This window comes from Aythya marila (genome assembly GCF_965140915.1).
Source record: "Aythya marila genome assembly, chromosome: 23".
Taxonomy (NCBI): Eukaryota; Metazoa; Chordata; class Aves; order Anseriformes; family Anatidae; genus Aythya; species Aythya marila.
Genome location: NC_139064.1, coordinates 5,763,713 through 5,783,294, shown reverse-complemented (window position 1 = coordinate 5,783,294; position 19,582 = coordinate 5,763,713). Strand labels below are relative to the sequence as shown.

Sequence of the window (19,582 nt, the reverse complement as noted above, 5' to 3'; positions counted from 1 at the left end):
CAGTAAGTATTGCTTTCCACATTAAAAACAAGTGAGGCTGGTGAAATCAATCTGCCCACATTACATCCACCTACCATCGTGCACAGAGTGGTTCCTGTGTACATTACCCCACTGCACACCCTCAGAAAAGCAATTATTAATGAACAGATTTACAATAAGGAGACAAACTGATCCAGCGCTTCTTCCTCTGCTCTGTGTTCCCAGTTTCCAAAGACATAACCCTGTACAGCAAAAACCCTTTTTACTTAACCACGTCGTTGCCAGCAACCAAGGCAAACTGCATTGCTCAACTCTCCCAGAAACACATCAGCAGGGGGGCAGCGAGCATGCTTCCACACCAGGAATCATCTCTGTACCCCATGAAGGTCTGGGGTTTGAAAGGCTGTGGGCACCCGAGGGAATCTGCTACCCATTTCACGCAGCTACCTACACCTGCTTACTCCATTCACCACCCATCAGTGCGCCCAGGTCTGCCCTTTGCATTAGGGAGAAGCAGAATAAATTGGAGAGGATTCAGTTCCACCTTAATCCTTCATTCTGCCAACGCACTCAGAAAGGGAGGACCACATAGCTCCTCTTAAAAGGTTTTCAAATCACAGCTTTCATCTGCCACGCAACTTTCTGAAACACTCTGCAAGGCTGTCTTTTATCAATAAACTGTTCCACTGTGCTCTGGAGCATGTAATTTTAAGTGTCTTACCGTGATGAAAGTTTTGACACTTCCCAAATGAAGGCCAGTATCTGCCCTTCATTTGCATAGCTGATACCAGTATCAGCTGGGAGATGTTTTAGCACTTCTTCTTTAGCACTGATCTAGCAAGCATTTTTAAACATTTTACTTTTCAGGAGCTGCAGTCAAAATCCATCATAAAGAATCGATCCTGAGCACTCAGCAGTGTGCACCAAAGCATGGAACTAATAGACTTTGATTCAGGCCTGATGTATTTATTTTGTAGGTCTAATAGAATTTATTGAAGGAAAAATATAATGCCCAAATTCAATTCTAGAATTCAATCCACAGCCTCTATAATTTGTTTCTTTTTCGGGTCATCCCACCTGCGGGTGCAGCCTGAGAAACAGCTTTGGATTTGAGATTTGCTCCAGCATCATTTAAATGAAATTTACAGTTAAAAATCAAAACTCTTTCCCAAGTAGTTGTGACAAGCCAACAGACGGCATTTTCTAGGACAGCATCTGTTCTTTCCTGCAGTCTGAATAATTTAGCCAGAACACGGAGGTTCCAGTGAAACCGAGGAGCCCACGTTTAAGGAGAAACAGGACACAATCGTTTCCTATTCAAAGCTGTTAAACCTTCACATTTCTTCCTACCTCCTCTTCCCCTCTTCATTCAGACCTATTGGGAACTGCTCAGGTCAATGCAAAGGAAGATCAAATCCGTCTCTTGGCTTCCAAAAACAGTGCTCAAATGGCAATGACTCTTCGGACATTTCAGTGAGATGCAAGAGAGGAGAAATTTGTGCTCAAGGTCACACTTCAAAGAAGGAAAATAGAAGAGAAATGACAGACAGAGGCAGGGACAGCTGTGAGCTTTACAGGCTGTTAGTTTTAGGTGTTCTGGAATAAAAAGTTGAGCCAAAGACTCAAGTTCCCTTCCTAAAACAGATATTAAAAGTGATACAGTAAGTACTAATTACGGTTAGCAAAGTATTGCCATTGGCTCCTACATCTTCAAAGTATTTCAGATCTGGCCATCAACAACAGGAAGAGTTCAATGAAGTTGTGTCACCATTTGAGAGCTGGCTCCTTGAATGCCCTCTTAACCCATGAATTCAAAGATCTCCTGCAGCACCCCTACTTCCAGCTTGGAGCTGTTCCTACAGCCAGCTAGGAAGGGCAGGGGGATGGCTGAGGAGCAGCAACAGCTTGTTCTCGCAAGGAGCTTTGGCTCTGCTCCCCTGAGAAGCTGTGCCAGTGGCTGCCTTCATCCAGGGAGCGATTCTGGCATTTTATCACCACTTCACGTCTCCTGCAAAGAGCCAGATTACAAACAGCAGCCACAGCTCTAACTGACCTGTGCTCGGGTGTCTAACAGCTGCAGCGTGAGGATATAACACTATTCAGGAGTCCTGGGCACTGGTTTAGTATCATGCCTCCTTCCCTCCACAAAGCTCATCAGGATCTGGAAGTGCCACAAACAACTTTGGGCAGGGCAGAATAGACAATCTCAGTATCAGCACATCCTTCAAAGATGGGAGGTGAAGGAGAGGTGGGAAAAGAGGTGGGGAAAGGACCCCACAGGTTTGGCAAGGGCACGGTGGGAGGAGAGGGAAACTAAGGAAGTCTATGAATAAAGAAAAGAAACCATCTGGAAGTTAAAGTGTTTATTGATGTGTTTAAACTTTGTACATTCCCCACAGACCACACTAAGGAGTTTGCAGGTAAATCTGTGCATAGTGGGAAGAGACATGGAAGGGAAAAGAAAGTAAAGTCACAGGAAAAATAGAAAAAATACACCACAGGTTACCAGAACCTCCAGATTTAAAAAAGCCGTGAGCATTAACACCAACTATACAAGCATTACAAAGACATGATGGTGAGTGGAACGATACCCTTTTTGTTCTTCTCAGGGCCTATGCATCCAATTTCCCTTAAAGCAGGCAGTATCCCTTTCTCAACTTATCCCTCTTCTCTCCCCAGTTGAAGTGAACTCCACGTTCATCAGCTCCCAAGGTGCTGATTATTGCAGTGATTTGTCATTTCTGGGCTAAGACCTAAAGCCGTGCCTCTGGCCCAACATCACTGGAAGAGATGCAAAGGCTGAAAACATTGCGTCTCTTTAACTACTTACCATGTTGGTGAGGCAGGAGAGCTGGGGAAAATTAGAAAGTAGTAGCAAGAGGGGGCTGTTAATGCCAGGTGAGTACTGAAGGAAACTGGTTCAAGAACGGAGGATTTAAATTCAATACCAGGAACTTCCAACTCTAGAGCAGAACTGAATCTGAAAGGGGAATGTGCAGACCCCAGTATGCACAAACCATGTTCTAACATTCCACTAGAATAACTATAAACAGAGATGCTAGAAGCCTTTTAACTCCTTGCCTCCAGGGAGTCTTGATTCCTAGAGCCCTACCTGCTAAGCAGCAGGGTGCACACCACTGGCGTATGAGGATGGGTTTTTCTTTTTTTTTTTTTCTTTTTTTTCTCATTATAAGGATTTTTGTTAGTTACCATTCCAAATTGCTTCCTTGCTTATGCTGTCATAGTTCCTATCCCTAAATTAATCTCTTTGCAACTCCCAGTGAAATTCACTTAAAAAAAAAAAAAAAAAAGGAAAAGAAAAAAGAATACTGCTTTATATATAAAAGCCAGAAGGACTGAAGAGCCACAACTGTCTCCTTTTTACAAGGTGGGCTGGTACAAATGACCTTCAATATACAGGTGGTCTATCAGAAATAAAAATCAACATTTCCCATTTTATATATATAGAGCTTGTATCAGACAACAGTACAACGGAACTGGTATTTTTCAGATTATTTAAAAAAAAGAAAACTACATCTCAGTCAAATATCTGCAATAGATCCATTTTTCCCATTTAAGGAGATTTATATATCATATTGTTATATTATCATTTCTTCACCCATTTAAAAGAATGGAAATTGCAACTCTACAGTAGTAATTATAGTCTTAATGATCCAGGAGTTCTGAATGTAAGATGAAGTCCTCTTGAAGCAACTGTTGGTCAGTAGTTGATCCAAAACACTGGACCACTTTGGCCCTCCGCCCTGTTCCTTTTCTGGTCAGGGCTGTTGTATCTTCATCTCTTTTATATCTGCATCTGCTCCAGGTATTTGTAAGTGGGATTCTCGTAGCCATGGTTTTGCATCTTGCTCAGATGCCGCTCTTCTGGGGTAAGCATTGGGTCAACCTTTAGAAAGACCAGATGGTTACTGCTCAGAGGAGGTACTCGCAGGCCTTACTTCGTATTAAGTAGAGCTAATTGACAAATGCTAAATAAATACCGTGCCGAGTGGTAAACAGAAAAAAAGCTAAATCACAAAAATAATGTGCTTAACAGAATCCCTTAGTCAGGTGTTAATTCCTACTGCCTGCATTTTTTCCTTTGGAGATGTTCTCCCCAGATCTGTAATATGTTAGTTAACATTACAAATTTGGGACCCATTTCTCTCATTAGAGAGGTCATTATAATTTCCCTCATCACTTGATCAAAGGGGAAGAACACCTTGCTTCAGACTCCATTAAGTTGCCATTAGCAGTGTGCATATTGGGAGTTGAAGGATTAAGAAAAAACTGCTTCTCAGTGTTCAGCTTATCACGCTCTTAATAGTTGCTGTATTAGTTGGGAGGACAAATTACTATAGATTGACTGACTGACTCCCCTGCTAAAGATATCGCCTGAAAAGCTCATTTACTGTTAAATCCTATCCCGAGCCAGACAGGGAAGCCTAATTGAATTCCTTGTGATAAGCAAATACAACTGTGAAGTGACAGGTCCCAGCATGGCACACTGACAAGTGGTACCTGCATGCTAATAAATAAGCGATGAAGATGTCAGCCTCAACAGAGTTAAGTCCCATCTAGCTAGGAGCAGAGCAGTTGATGTCTTGGCAGCTACTGCCATCTTCGCCCCCTACACACACCATGTGATTCAATGCTGACTATTTTCATACTCTGTGATGGAGCAGGAGTGGTTTCTCACCTCCACAATTCCATGGCTGATGGTCCCATACTGCCTCTTCCTCAGCATCACCAAGCTGATGACTATAACAGTAGCTATGGCAACAGCAATCACCAACAGCCCAATAAGGGCACTGCTGCTGAAACTGAAGTCATCACGAAGCGAGTTGTCGTTATCCTGGAAGGAAGAAAACAATGGAGCAGGTAGAGGAGGAGTGATGTGGGAGTTGCCCTGCTAAATGCAGACCTGAAAGGAGGCCACCAGTAAGGTCTTCAGCCATCTGTGGTATCGAGGCACGACCAATTATACTTGGCAGTGTAAGTATTTCATCCCTTTCTGTCAAAAGGATAATGAACACAAAGTTGTTTCCCCGTTTAGGCATTTCTGGACAAGCACTGACTCACACTGCTTTCATACCCCACAAAGCGCTTTTGCAACAAAAGAGTCAAGTTAGCATCTAATGTATTTACTGTGATCTTCATGCAGAAATGCCATTCTGCATTATGCTCTGCATGACTTGCCATAGCAGCGTCAACACATTGAATCCCTGGAATTCAGCAATATGCAAGAACCAAAATCCAGTTTCAGGAAGTCACCAATCACCAGGTGCAGTAGCCATATACATACCGGCTCGTCCACCAGCCCGCCAACACGCTCTGCATTGAAAATCATTTCCTTCACATCAAGGGTTTCATCAATTACCTGAAAACAGTCACAAAAAGCGTTTTATGAAAGGAGCTGTAAGAAACAGGTGGGAGAAGGAGTATGAAACCAGACAAGAGACCTTTAATGAATACAAGCAAGAGCTCAGAACCACCTACCATTTTTCCCCTGCTCTCCAAAGCGTGGGATCTTCTCCAACTTTTAGAGCCAACTGAGCTACTGACTGCAACCATTTGGAAGCCTAGACTACCTCAAACTAAAGACCCGAATTAAAAACCCAGGTCCTGCCTTGGACACAGCATTTCTGTCATGTAACATCTAACTTATGGCTATAGAATGATTCTGAAAGTAGGCTCTGAGAAGTCACTTTTATATATATATTTTTAAGCCAGGTAACTGGGGCAAGACAGCTGCCACTATGACCTAGTGCATTTTTTACACTGCATATAAAGCTAATTGCCTGCTGGGTCATGTACCTTTACAAGAAGGTGAGATGTACCTTGCTAGGAAAAATATGTGGGAAGGCAGGTGGAATGCAGCAGCATTCAGTGTACTCAGACAGAAAGCTACCTAGCTAAAATAAAGGTGTATCAAAGGGTCTCTGCTTGGGAAAGCAATTACTAAATCAGACATTTCTCCAGCTCAGACTGCCAAAGATCCAGATCTCTCTCCTTCCCTCACCCTCCCACCCTTCTGATGCTAATCAGTATTAAGAGCCTACAATAGTCAGAAAACTGACTCCCCCACACCATATGGATAATGAACACACTGACATTCTGCTAGCAGGAAGGAGACATGGAAATAAGCCACTGCTATTAATTAGTGTCCATGGCAGGCTTTGCTTTACAAAATAAAGGTGGAGGGCTCACCACATTTTCATCCACTTTGTTCTTGCTGTTAATCACTTTTTCTTCAGCGCCAATCAGCCCATCCAACTCTGTCATGCCAGAACCTGCACCAAAAGAGCAAGGCAAGGACCATTAGTCAGCCCTTAGTGACATTTAGGAAGGATTACCTACTCTTTGTAGAGCTGCCATGGCTAGTGCGTTTAACTGCATGGACCGCTGATTATTAAGCTGTCTTCATGCTGTTGTGTCAGAAGGGGAGCTCATAAGCTATGCTACAGTGACAAGTGATTGGGGAGGTTCTGTTAATGAAGGGCAATGAGGTGGCAATGAGAGAAGCAGACAGGACTCACCAAAACAGGCTGAAGTGTAAATCCAGAAATACCATACGGTTAAGTACTGCTGTTAGAATGTCCAAGGCAACATGTAACACAAATTGTGAGCGTGCAATTCCTTTCTGCAAGTGTCAGCCAGGGTTACCACCACCTCAGCATGACCCCACAACGGAAAGGCACATCTCCCCTCTGCTGACAACCAGCACACAGGGAAGACTTTCAACCGCATGGTCAGCATCACCCATTCTTCTGAAATCAAGTACATCAGCAAGCGCCTCGGGAATGAGAATTTCAAGGTCAACCAGCACAGCTCTGTAATGAGTTTCTGTCCCATAGCTGGCACAAGTCCAGAAACAATAAATCCCAAGGCAAAGGAGGAGCAAAGTACTTCACTAGCCTTTGTACCAGAACATCACTCACCCACTTCTAGGCTAAAACTACTACAGGCTGAAGAGAAGAATATCAATTAACAGAAGGCAGCTGCTCTGCATAAACTGTTTTGATCTCAGGCATTTATAGAAAGATCAGATCAATAACAATCTGATGCAAGACACTCTGACCTAACATAACAAGTTAGGAGACTGCAAGTTTTCCATTATCAGTATGGACAATGTAATGTCCTTCACAACATCTATGCCTCCCTAAAGCAAAAGCAGGAGGACAGTGAAATGTCAGCCCTGCACAACGGGGTCCTTCCAATGAGGAGCATGAGGCAGGGGAAATACCACTACAGCACTTAACAATGACTGCATACACCTCTCCACAAACTGCTGAGCTTGCAGGTTGCCTAAGACATTATGTCAACCCATGCTGAAATTGGCACATGTTCTTTAATGAGATGCAAAGGAAAGGATATTTGGCTCCATGGCAAGTTTTTACTGTGACAAGCTTCTTACTGCGGAAAAATATCAAGGAAACTAATGTTTCACTCCAACTCCTCCCAAAAGAAGCATCTAGGGTTTTACTGCATCCCTTTTTCCTCTATAGTTCTTTGGAGACAGTAATCAGATTCCAAGCACAGCCAAGACTGCCCATCTGACTTCCCACGGCTGTTGAAGCAGGTCATGTTGTTATGAAAGTCAATGATTTGGATTTTCTGGACAGACCAGAAATAGTTTTTAAAAGAACTACTGTGCCGGCTTTTGGCCTATGGCTGCTTTATTCAATTCTCAGGAGCCAACGTAACAGTCTCCAGGGCTGGGAGTTCAGTTGCTGCACTGAGCTTTGCTATTTGTCACAGTGCGCTGTACCAAATAACAGACCTAGTTCTATGTAGCTCTAAGGCACAGTTTAGATTATATACTTCCTAGGGAAAAAAAAAAAAAAAAGAAAAAACAAACTCCACACACACACTCAAAACAGAACTCCCTAGCAGCCCTTTGTGAAATTCAATGAAAAGACGAAGAAGGAAACACAGGATATAATCTTAGTCCCCAAGTCATCAGAAACTCTTTTATTTACCCAAATGGGGAGAGGACCAGCTTATGCTTATAATCTTTAAGTCAACACAGCAGTCATCAACCAAGAATCAAAGTAAAGGCTGTCACAATTCTTTCCAGAGCAGTCAGTGCACTGACTTCGCTGTGAATTGCTCCACAAGAGGGATGAAGGTGACCTTTGTAAAGAACTACTACTGGTAATGAAAACAGTTCAGCTGCCTGGCCTTCACCACATTACAAAGTTATTTGTGCTCATATTAAATGGTTATTAGCAAAACCCTTTACTCTGCTTTGAAATTCTGTACGACATAGTTGGAACCAAAGACAGATGAAAGAAAATGACTGGGTTACTCCCCATGCTCACCTCACGTGCCACTGTTCCGCGAAAGTATTCTGACAATTAGCCTCCCATTTCTGCTCTGGGAACCAAATCTGTTAGCAGATCAGCTGGGCCTGATCTTTACCTGAGGCTGTATCTCTGACAAAGCATTTACCACCAATATTTCTATGTCCATTTTAAGGCCCAGTCGGACCCTTTTTAGCCAGGCACTCTGTTACTGCAGAATCAATAATGAGCTAAAGGAGAAACGTATAATCACACAGGACTTGGCTTGTATGGAGAGATGCTACTTCTGAAAAGGGGATGCTGAGAAGACAAACACAAAGGAATTGCCTACTTTACCTGTCCCAGAGCAGCTGTACTCCATAATACCTATGAGGACAAGTATCTGGGAGACACCCCATGTCTGGGGGGGCACTCTCATTCCTAGTTTAGTGCTGTTGTTAGGTGGCAAGTACAGATTCCACAGTGTGCAGAATAGCCTCTGGACTATTTACCACCAGCAATGCAAGGTTTATTTTGAGAATTGTTGACCACGAGTACAAATAAAAGAGATATAAAATATGGCATGGCTTCAGACAGACTGCTAAGCCCACGTTTTCTTGAGAACAAAGAAACTAATTATGCATTCTAAGGCACCTTGTTAGCCCATCAGAGAGGAAAACACAGAACCAACTCGATATTCAAACTAGCTTATTTCGTTATCACTAGGCCTAAACAAACAAAATAGAAAGTTACTGATCTAAATGAGGGCAGGGAAATGAAAATAAAGGTGAGTATGGAACTAAAATGAAGCTACCAAGCACACAGAGAAGGTAGGAGGGTGATAGAAAGCACTGTGAGGGAGCAGCTTAGAACCAACCTTTTTTCATTGGATGGTACAAATCCGGCTGAGGATCTAGCAGGAGGGAAAACAAAAACAAAAATAGCAGAGAAAGGAGATTAAGAGAGAAAGGAAAAAAGGCTTGCGCATGATTTCTGACTCAGTCCCTGGGAAAGCTTTTAGTCCACAGCTTTCTTTAAGCTCAGGACTCTGTTCAAGCATTTTTAAAATAAATACACACGCACACGCCAGATGTCAACACCCGCTGATAAAAAAAATATAGATACATATTGAAAGAAAAAAAAAATCCTGTGGCGCTTCAGCAGGTCACGGCACAAAGGTTTACATGAGAACATTTTGGTTAAGGATTGACAATGAATTTCAGAATCAAGCCACAAAGCAAAAATTTAACACTCCCTGCAAAATGGAAGATACCAAGCAGCCTTGCAACGAACAGAATCAGGAAATCAAGAGAGCAGCTCAGTGCAAAGTACAAGCAGCACTGCCTCTGCCAAATGGACGGAGTCTGAGGAGTACTGCTGGGGCTACTGCTTTGCTCTTAACTGACACAAAGGGATGGAGCATCCTGTGCCACTGAGCTGAGCTACCAGTTAAGAAAAAGTGCCTACATTTTGTAAAAACAAGTGAACCCAAGTATCCAGTTCTACATACCTTCATTTTCAGGCAAGGCTGGGAAGGTTTTCACCTGGAATGGACGGAAAGGTTTGCCCTCCAGGGGAATTTCTTCGCTTTCCTCAGAGCTCACTCTGACATCCACCTGAGATTCAGAAATGGAGGATGTGAACTGATCCATGTCTGCACGTTGCTCCTGAAGCAGCTCATCTAGAAAGAATCAGAGGAAATCTTACACGGACTGCATGAAGCCTGGCAAGAACAGGAAGGGGCACAGATGGTTTGAACCTAGCTGATGCAGGGCTGCAATACTGTTCTGGGTTGCCAGGATATCTTATCTTTTATGCTTTCAAGTCTCAGCTGGAATCCTCAGTAAAGGCGCTGGCTGGAAAAACATGTTAATAAGGGCCCAGAGGTTTGATGTGGCTAGAGGTTTTGGCAAGAAGGGATTAAAATCCTATAAAACAGGAACGCATTGTCTTTTTATGGATCTTTTTTCATCTGCCTTTGAAGGAGAGCTTTGCTATTCCAACTGTTGCTGACTTTTCTTATGCTGACAGTGAAGTTCTTAGCACAAGCTATTCTCACTGCATTGTAAAACCGAGGGAATATCTGCCCTGAAGTACCTACACCTAGACCCAAGTGCTTATTGCTAAGGGTATCTTCAAGGGTGCTAGCAATCTTTTTGCAATCTACTTCACTTGAAATACGAGATCCTAGTCTAACACTGTGGCACGGGCGCTGGCACACAGAGACACTTACCAATCTCATCCTGGATTTCTTCAGCCACATATGGCACCTTGTAGAGCAGAGACAAGCTTTGATTCATCCGCTCCTCAATCACATGGAGATGTGTCATCACCTGCAAATGTACAAGAATGTGTTGGGAGTGGGCAAAAGCTGCCAGTCACTTGACTGGTACTGATACTCCACTTATTTAATAACAAATCTACTACTGGTGGGTTTGCCATGACAGACAACAGAATGAGACCATTCTGTTGGCCCATCTAGTTCAATACTCTGACTGATGCCTTCCAACACTTCATACTTCACTGGAACTGGCTATTTGTACATGGCTCTTTTAGTATTTTGGGAAAGGCTGGGGAAGAGAAAGAGGATTCAGCTGACTCTTGCTGTAACCAGCCCTCTGTTAGAAGCACTGAACCTGGTATTTTCATAATCCATTGCATACAGTGACTACACATTAAGTGCTTTATTAAAATGGATTACCATTCCTGCTTACTAAAAAAAAAAAAACAAACCTGCAAAGGGACCAGACAATATTATTTATCACCTCTGTTTTCAGAACAAAGGTGCCTTTGTTCTGCACAGTGGCATTGCGTATGTCTGACACCCATTACAGCCCCCACTTGCAACAGCTTTCTCCCTTCGTTTGAGACATAAATCCAAACCTTATGCAACCTCAAATCACTTTTTCCTAGCATATTAAATTCATTGGTGAAGTCAAACCTGACCTGCAGAGGGTGCTGCATAATCAGGGATCATGCAGACCAAGAAACACATTAACAGTCAAATATTAGAGAAAGCTAAGGAGTTGAATGGACCTGTTTTATAGTCTGACGTGTACCTGACCTTTAAGAGCAAGGATGAAAGCAATTTAATTTTACATGTGGCAGCTTGTCAATCAAAACAATCGATTGAGGAGCTTAAAGTGCATCTGAAAAGTAAAGCGAATGGAAATTGAACTGTACCACCCACATCCCTCGCATGTCGATTTGTTGACACTGCAGCCTTCAGAATGAATTAAGGACTGTTTAGGTTTTGGCTTAAGAATACAGTTCACACACTCCCCCCTTGGGCTTTGGCAGCATTAGAACAAAGGGTCAGGGTGGACTGCATCTGATATGCTAAACTGTCTGTGAAAATGCTATTGTATATTCTGTATCATGAGCCAAACATCAGTTTGTAAATATCGCAGTTACACCATTGTATCTGAGGGCATGCAGCTCAACCAGAAAGCAAGAATCAGTGGCAGAAAACCAGAGACAAAAGTGAAAGGTACACCACTATCACCTAGCACCTGGAATCAGCATGAAACCCATGTGATCAGGCATCTCCAGGTGTGAAGTTTACTTCTGGACAGTAAACGCAATGTTACTGTACGCCTCACCAGAGATGACATGAACAGACTCTAGTCCCAGTCTTACTCTTAAACCACAGTATTTCTATCTATTGCTTAGACAGCTGAGTAGTAATAAAGCATTTTTTCTTTCCATTTGGCAGCACTGGGTGTGCTCAATTGCATTGTCTCCTTGCAGCTCTCCATTCGTTTTGGCTCTTGCAGATCTTTCATACGCTAAAGAATTAAAAGACATTTCAAAGCAGTGGACCAGCCACAAACTGGGGCTGGTAAAATGCAGATTACATATCTAAAGCTATAACAACCGAGCAGTCAGTTCTCTCTACTTCTCTCTGAACTTGTGAAAGGACATGCCCTTCTGAACAATCTTTTCACGTTAACACGCCATTCTTAATTTGTATCTTAGCTGGAAATTTCAGTACATCTTTCACCATTTTAAGAGCAGCGTTTTAAAAACAGGTATCAGGAGATAACCCAGAAGCTTTGTATCTGCATCTATTCTTACAATTACACTGGCCAGGTTTGACACCCATTTGAAGCAGCATATTCACATACGCTATCCAGAAAAAGGAAAGTGACTTATTGGGTATTCAGGAGTAAAATGTAATGCAACAAGACAAAATAAACTCATCAAAACAGACCTTTGAATAAAGCTAGGAATGATGATAAACTGCTTGGCAAGGGTTATGCATGGAAACAAGGCAAGAACTCTGCAGAGGCACAAGGGAATTCCCACATACCCAAAACACAGTTATGAAGAACAGAGCTAATGAAATTTAGACAGAAGGCCTTGAAAGAAATGAAAGACAGAAGGTCTTGAAAAGATCATTTAGACAGAAGGTCCTGAAAGAAATTAAAGTGTGTTCAAAGATGACCAAGTCCCCAGCAAATAATTTCATGGATGCTCGACAGAAGGAAACACAAAAGTGACACCAAACTAGTTCTAATCCCTGGACTTGCTACGGTGAGCAGCAATAATCCACAGCTAAAACCAGATGTTCCAAGGCAGTATCTCAATCCTCAGATTTTTAACACCGAGTCATGTACCAAGGAAAATGGTACAGAGTATCTGGTGACAGGCAATATGCAGACAGAATGGGAGATCTCTACACAAGTATGTCAAGTTGCTATAGTACCCAGCAAATTAGTGTAAGGACTTGACACATGCCTTCTAGAGTCTCTGAGAGCCACTGCTGGATAACAATGCCTCTCTTGATAGAAACATTCTCATACCTGAGATTTCATCTGTGCAGCCTTTTCTGGGTCAACTGCCAGGACGTGCTGGTAATGGCGGATGGTGTGCAGCCGGTCCTTGTTCTCAGCACGAACATAGCGCTTCAGAGCTTGCAGGATGCGGTGGGGCTGTAGGATTTAGGGAAGGAGTTCAAATCCATTTGATTCAAATAAAAATCACAACTGAAATACAGCACTTGAGACATAAGCCTGCTTTGCTACTGGACAGATTTGTGCGAACCTCTTACGTAATTTCCCTTTACCCTAAGCCTGTTTGACTCAGAACACTGTGCCCTGTGAGCACTAAACAAAGTGGAGGGATTTTAAACAGACAGAAAGTAGAGTGAGTCAATTAGGAGACCCACCGCTTGTTCAGCAGGAACAGCCATGATGGGAAAAAGCTCTACTGGGAACCTATTCCCAGCTTCTTCCCCAGCAGGCCACAGTCAGTTTTCTCACCAAGCCATTCCCAGCACTACCCCACTGTAAAATACCCATGCAAAGGAACTCACCCGTGGTGGGTCAGCCTGCAGGGCAGCCAGGTAGTTCTCCAGAGCAATCCGACGTCGATCATTCAGCATGGCTTCCACACGAGCCAGGTGAGTCTCCACAAGCTGCTGCTTCTCACTTGCTGCCTCTTTCTCCAGAGATTTAACCATTGCCTGGAAGTGCTGGAACAGGGAACAGAGTCTGAATGAAACACTGTATGCATCAGTATCTCTCACTCATGGACCTCCTTAGAATAAATGGAGTCTGTCACATTGCACATCTGAGACGTTTAGAGAGGGGAACTGACAGATGCTGATGCAGATTTCACATTTGCAAATTAAATAATGACAATTTACCTTCCAAACTTCCTTCACAATCCATTTCAAATATCTGAAGAAGGCATATGGCCTTGCAGATAAAGACCATTTTTGAGGTAGGAAACCCAAACTGTGCTGAATGAATGCCACAGTATTAACTCTTTCCCTCAACTTCATAAAACATGAACAAGATAGATCCCTTCACCCTACAGACATTAATCTGAATTCACAGAACTCAAAGGTATCGCATATGGGTCTTTTCATCAGCATGCCTTCAGATCAAATCTCTATATATGCTATTAGAAAGGTCATAACAAGCATCTCCAAACAAACTACAAGAGTCCATTAAGTGCTGCTGTATTTCATCAGACAATGGAAAACTCTTTTTGACTTGTACAGATTTCAAAAGGTAGCTAATGCTAAATAATGTAGAGAGAAAACTGTGTTCCAGGATAAAATCCAAAGTGAGCTTATGAACTGGAGTCAGTCACTTAGCTGTATACTGGTTTGAGGGAACTTCACCTCTTTGTCACGGCCTCTAACAATCCCATACAAAGCATATCCCTGATTAACTTCATAGCCTAACTGAACTCTAATCATAAGACAGAAGATTGGCATTTTGGCAGCAAACCAGCTTTATCTGCTGTCTAAGTGGTTTTCACTAAGTCTGCCCAAACAGGAAATGTGTGTCCAGAGAGTCAGGGCCAATCTGAACTGGGCTGGGAGGCCACTGGTTAGTGCAATGCAGGCCAAAGGTCTAAGGTTACAGTTTGGCTCTGCTGTTGCTAGGCTCAGGAGATGAGATAGCTTCCTACTACTTGGCTTGGGAAAGGACCTGGCACAGTATCAGATCATCTCCAGCTTTAAGAACAAAACATGCAATTCAATCAAATCTCCTCTAAAAGGCAACTGCTGACAGAAGAGGAAAGATATTCTTCCATTTCAGTCATCTTTTAGCTTAGAATACGAGCATCTCTCATTTAGTTTATTGACAAGATGAAGGCCAAGAACCAGTAGCTTTTTTCTTTAGGTCCTTCAACTCCTACCTGAATGAGAGTCTGTCTTTCTGCCTTGGGGAGATTTACGGCTTGGTGTTCTGCTTCCTCCCATTCCTTCTTCACCTGGACAAGAAAAGGACAGAACATATCACCACAACACAAATTTATGTCCAATTTTTGGAGAAGTGAAAATCTAACTGCCACAGCGTGGTTATGTTGTAAGAAACTCACAGAAGCTGGTGACTGGAAAGAAAAGACATTTTGCCACCAATTTGTCCATAAGAACATGGACAGCAACTATGCAGGGCAGTAAAAAAAAAAAAAAAAAAAAAAAAGGCTAAAGCTGGATACTCACCCTGTCCATGCGGTTGTGGTGTCTGACCTCCAGCTGCTCCTTTGCCTTCTGGAAGCGAGCATGTTCGTTGTCATCAGCGGGGGTTTCAAAGTACACATCCACATCGTCAGTTGGCACTGCAAAGAGAGGGTACGGGTAAGTGGGGGCTCAGAAATCTGTGGTCCTGGATTGTAAGAGACAGGTAGGGAGAGGAATCTCCATGCCTGCAGCATTAACAATCTGGCAGGCTGAGCTTACTGAACCACCACCTACCAAGAGTCCATTTTTGTATCTCTAAGCTGCCAATTTACTGCACAACACCAGTTAGTTACATCATCCCAAACACAGTAATGCACTGCGGCAACCAGCACCTGTTCAGTCTTCTCATTAGTTCTGAGACGAGCATTATTCAGCTCCAGCAGCAGAATGACTCGGACTGCAGAATAAAGAACTTTTATTTTTTTTCCTCTTCCCTTTCACATTGGCTTTGGATAGTTTAAATGACATTTTGTGCATTAGCTGTTCACTGACAAGCTGGCTCCAGACATCATTAATGTGATTAGGGAGCTTGACAATAAATCTGCACAAAACACTACCCAATATTTTACACTTCAAACCTACCTTCTCTACCAGATGCACCATACAGAATAACAAGCAATGATATTAGACAAGACAGCAACAGGAGGAGGCTCAGTGAGACAAATTGACTTGTCCAATAATCTGGACGGCTTGTATCTTTAAGACATTCAAATCCAACAAGGGGAGAAATAAAATTTTAGAACTGACAGTTACAAGCGCCTGCGAAATCCACAACAGGAGGTCTGTGCTTGCTCCACACGCTGCAGTTCGAGAAAAGCTGAACCAAGGTTCTGTGCTACGATTTTAGACACTACACATCACGGAGCTCTTTCTCAAAGGATCTGTGGCAAACAGGATGCACTCTGTTACTGCCCTTTAACAGAGGGCAGAAAGGGAAAATTAAGGCAACCCTTCAAACATTTTATTAATTTGGATAGATAAAATCTGTGACATCACTGAAAGGCAGAATGCTTCAGAGAAAAAAAAATCTTTATGCTTTAGCATGAATGAAGGCTAAGAGTTTAGCTCTGGAATCCACAATCCTCTGTCCTAACTAGGGAAGGAGGAGTGGAAAAGGGGAAAGAATTACCGCATGAAATACTGGCGACATACAACATAGGCATTATTGTTGTGCGCAAGGACAATGACAGACCAGCACTGTACTCTGGGCCTACTCATGGCAGTTCTGAACCAGGCTTTGACACAGAGAACTCTTTCCAGCCCCAAATCCCTCTGTAACAGGACAAACTTTTGTACAAAAAGCTCCTGACATCCGCATCTTTTATTTCATCACTTCAGTTAGATCAGCCCAATCTAAAGCACTTGCATGAAGCCCATTTTGTAAACAGGATTATGGCTGTATAGTCAGACTGCCAAGCCCCAGATAACACAAAAAGCCTTTCAAAAGGCTTTAATGGTAGCTGAAGTGGAAGTGCTGGAGTTCAACAATAAGATTAATAAGGAGGTTAAAATGTTTTTGGTAGTTTTATCATCTGACATAAAAGCCAGTTGAAATTGGTGCCAAAAACCTCAAGCTCTCAAAAATGCAGGGATTGAGTCACGATTCATATTTCAAACTGAGCTGAAAGTGGGAATCTGAATTCTGTACTACTTCACTGATGTTTGCCTAAAATATAATAGCAAGAGAACGCCTACTACCAGGAGAATGGTGAGTAGCAGCTTGCTTTTCAGGACTGACTAGTCAAACACATGCACGGTAATATAACTGGGGAAAGCAAGTGCTTTCTTCCACATACTTGGGGAAAAAAAAAAAAAAGCCAGTTACACAAAGAGGCAAGCTACATGTTTTCATAACAAGAGGGTAGAGACAGCCCCCGGTCCCTGCGATAAATCCAGAAGATAACTAAGCCCTTGGTAAGAGCTGCAAACCAACCGTGAGCACAGAAAGAATACATCCAGAGCCACCTTCCCCAGGAAAGTCAAACCTAAAGACCTCGAGAAGCAGAGACAAGAGGAGACTGCTGCAAAAGGACAGACACCAGAACCAAAAGGATGGGCTATACACGTATCCTCTCTTGACCCAGGCAAGGAGGAGGAGACACCAAACGCCAGACAGACAGTGGCTAGCTGCAAAAGGGCCAGTGGGAGGCAGGACTTACTCATCTTTTTACACACAGCCATACAATACTCCTCTGACTCAAAATTGTTCCTGTTGCCTCCGCAGCCTCCATATATAAAGCGAATGCACTTTCTCTTGTTAGGGTCGAAGTACCAACGAGGCATCACAGCCCGGCAGGGCCCTGTCATCGCCTCCTGGGAGCAGACAGCTGTGTGGAGACGGGTTAGAACATGAGCTAGTGAGGAGCACAGGCCTCGCCAAGCGACTTACAAAGCAGTGGTGGCTCTAGTTCACACCTTCCTCTGGGCACCTGTGCCAGCCTCAGCATCGCTACTTCATCAGCCCTTCAAAGGGCTTGTGTCCGTTTTGGGGGGATTTGTAAAGTTTTACTAGTGTCCATCACAAAGGTTGCCAGCACTACTCAGGGAAGGGCCTGCACGTCCTGCTTTGAGGCAAACGTGCAGCAGCCGTTGTCTCAACATGGAGCTTTCATCTGCAAGAGTGATTCCACATTAGCTAGTGGCAGAAACAGCAAGGATCTCTTTTGCTGATGCTGAAGTTATGTCTTGAGTGTCCCAATGGTAGAGCCTCCACTGTATAAAACCAACATGATGGAAAGAAAACCCATTAGGGCTGCTTAAAGCATTCAGTGATGTCCTGTTCCACTGCACTCTGCCTGGATAGATGCTTCACATCTTACAGGTGAGGTATAAAAGCAAGTGAGAAGGCAGGCTAAGCACAAGGAACATGATCGCCATGACAATCAGAGCTGTTAGGTTTTCAAGTTTTGAAACATCTACACAGTAAATACTGAAACTCCAGGTAGACATGGCATGTGGGCTGCTTTACAATAAGCAGGCAATATGAGCCGCTGGGTTATTTTGAGGCAAGAGAACAGATACACTGTGTAAGTTAGCAAATGTTCACAGCACTTTGAGAAAACAGACTGCGTACCCCTGAAATAGACACCCCATTCAAATGGTTCCAAGTCTGTTTCGACATCTGCAGATTTGTAACAGTCCTGTACATATATGATCTAAGCCGTGTTTCAGCAAGTGAAATTATCTGCAGCATGCTGGCAATTTACCAGCAAGATGCAAGAACTGCTGGCAACAATTCACTGATCTGTAGCTAATTGAATTTCATTCCCTCTCCCCATCCTCCTTCCTCTGCAGATACTTCTACACGCAAAGGATAGGGCAGTGTAACACTGAAGCACCACACAATCAGCAGATGCCCTCTGCAATGGCACATACTGCTTAACAAAAGCTACTGGAAATGCTTATATAATAAAAGTGAGGCAATTGTGCTAATTTTCTTTCTTTCAAGAAGGAGAAGGGTTTATGCAAAGGCTATTATTGTTTAACATGGAAACTAGAAGGGGAGCACCAAGTATATTCCTCAACCTCAAATGGCCAGAGGGCACCTTTAACGCCATTTCTGCAAAGTATTTCCCCACACTTTAAGCTTCCTTTTTGTAATCTGGGTATAAAACACCAAATTCAAGGCAATCAACCAAAATTAGGGATTCGTACTGTACCCCAAATGCCTCCTTAAGATTTTCCAAAATTAGCAGATGCAGATATTATTTTCTGACTCAACACTGCACCTTCATGGAGGTGCCTGTTCTATGTGCCAAACACTGGGCTTTCTGCCAGCAGAACTGCTGTTTATCTAGAAACATATGGCCCATGCTCTAGAGAGTTAATTTCAACACTTGAAACATAAGCATCATCAGCTTTCCTCTGTTTGCTAACTTATCTGGCAAATAAAACTTCCAAGTGGCATTTATTGACTTCATCAGAAACCTATCGCCAACTGACAGCAAACAAGAATACAAGGAACCGAGCGGCCTGTAGGCTAGAATGTGACTTACATTTCATATCGCTGCTAACTTCTTTTTCAGAAACAGCCTTGTCACTAGGCTCTGTAGTGGTCTCTTCAGTGTAGTCATCTACTTTGTAGCTATCATAATAGTAATCACGATCCTCCACCACGTCCTCTTCTTCCTCCCCTTCATCTTCTTCATCTTCATCTTCCTCCACAGCTGTTCCTGTGAAATCTTCTACACCTGCCTCTGTAGGGAACTCACTGAAGGGATACAGTTAAGTTAGGGGAGTTAAGCTAATGCTAACCACTTTGTAGCCAAGCTTTGATGTAACAGAATAATGATTCTCTTTTCATCTGCTTTAGAAACACAAGAGATGGGAAAATAAA

General features: G+C 43.0%; 1 protein-coding gene across 5 annotated transcripts in view; it reads right to left on the bottom strand.

Annotated features, from left to right (window-relative positions):
- Nucleotides 1-2,327: 2,327 nt before the first annotated feature.
- The window catches only part of APLP2 (amyloid beta precursor like protein 2), a 47,829-nt gene continuing 30,574 nt past the window's right edge, over nt 2,328-19,582 (bottom strand). The window contains exons 6-18 of one of the 5 annotated variants that reach the window (XM_082778135.1): nt 19,242-19,456; nt 17,406-17,573; nt 15,229-15,344; nt 14,922-14,996; nt 13,582-13,740; nt 13,070-13,198; nt 10,498-10,597; nt 9,775-9,945; nt 9,142-9,177; nt 6,190-6,272; nt 5,285-5,359; nt 4,679-4,834; nt 2,328-3,886 (exon numbers count right to left, since the gene is read on the bottom strand). In XM_082778135.1, coding sequence (XP_082634261.1) covers nt 3,785-3,886; nt 4,679-4,834; nt 5,285-5,359; nt 6,190-6,272; nt 9,142-9,177; nt 9,775-9,945; nt 10,498-10,597; nt 13,070-13,198; nt 13,582-13,740; nt 14,922-14,996; nt 15,229-15,344; nt 17,406-17,573; nt 19,242-19,456 — 1,585 coding nt within the window. In that variant the 3' untranslated portion in view covers nt 2,328-3,784. The remainder of the gene's footprint in view (nt 3,887-4,678; nt 4,835-5,284; nt 5,360-6,189; nt 6,273-9,141; nt 9,178-9,774; nt 9,946-10,497; nt 10,598-13,069; nt 13,199-13,581; nt 13,741-14,921; nt 14,997-15,228; nt 15,345-17,405; nt 17,574-19,241; nt 19,457-19,582) is intronic. The other 4 variants (XM_082778136.1, XM_082778137.1, XM_082778138.1 and 1 more) reach the window with 4 other exon arrangements.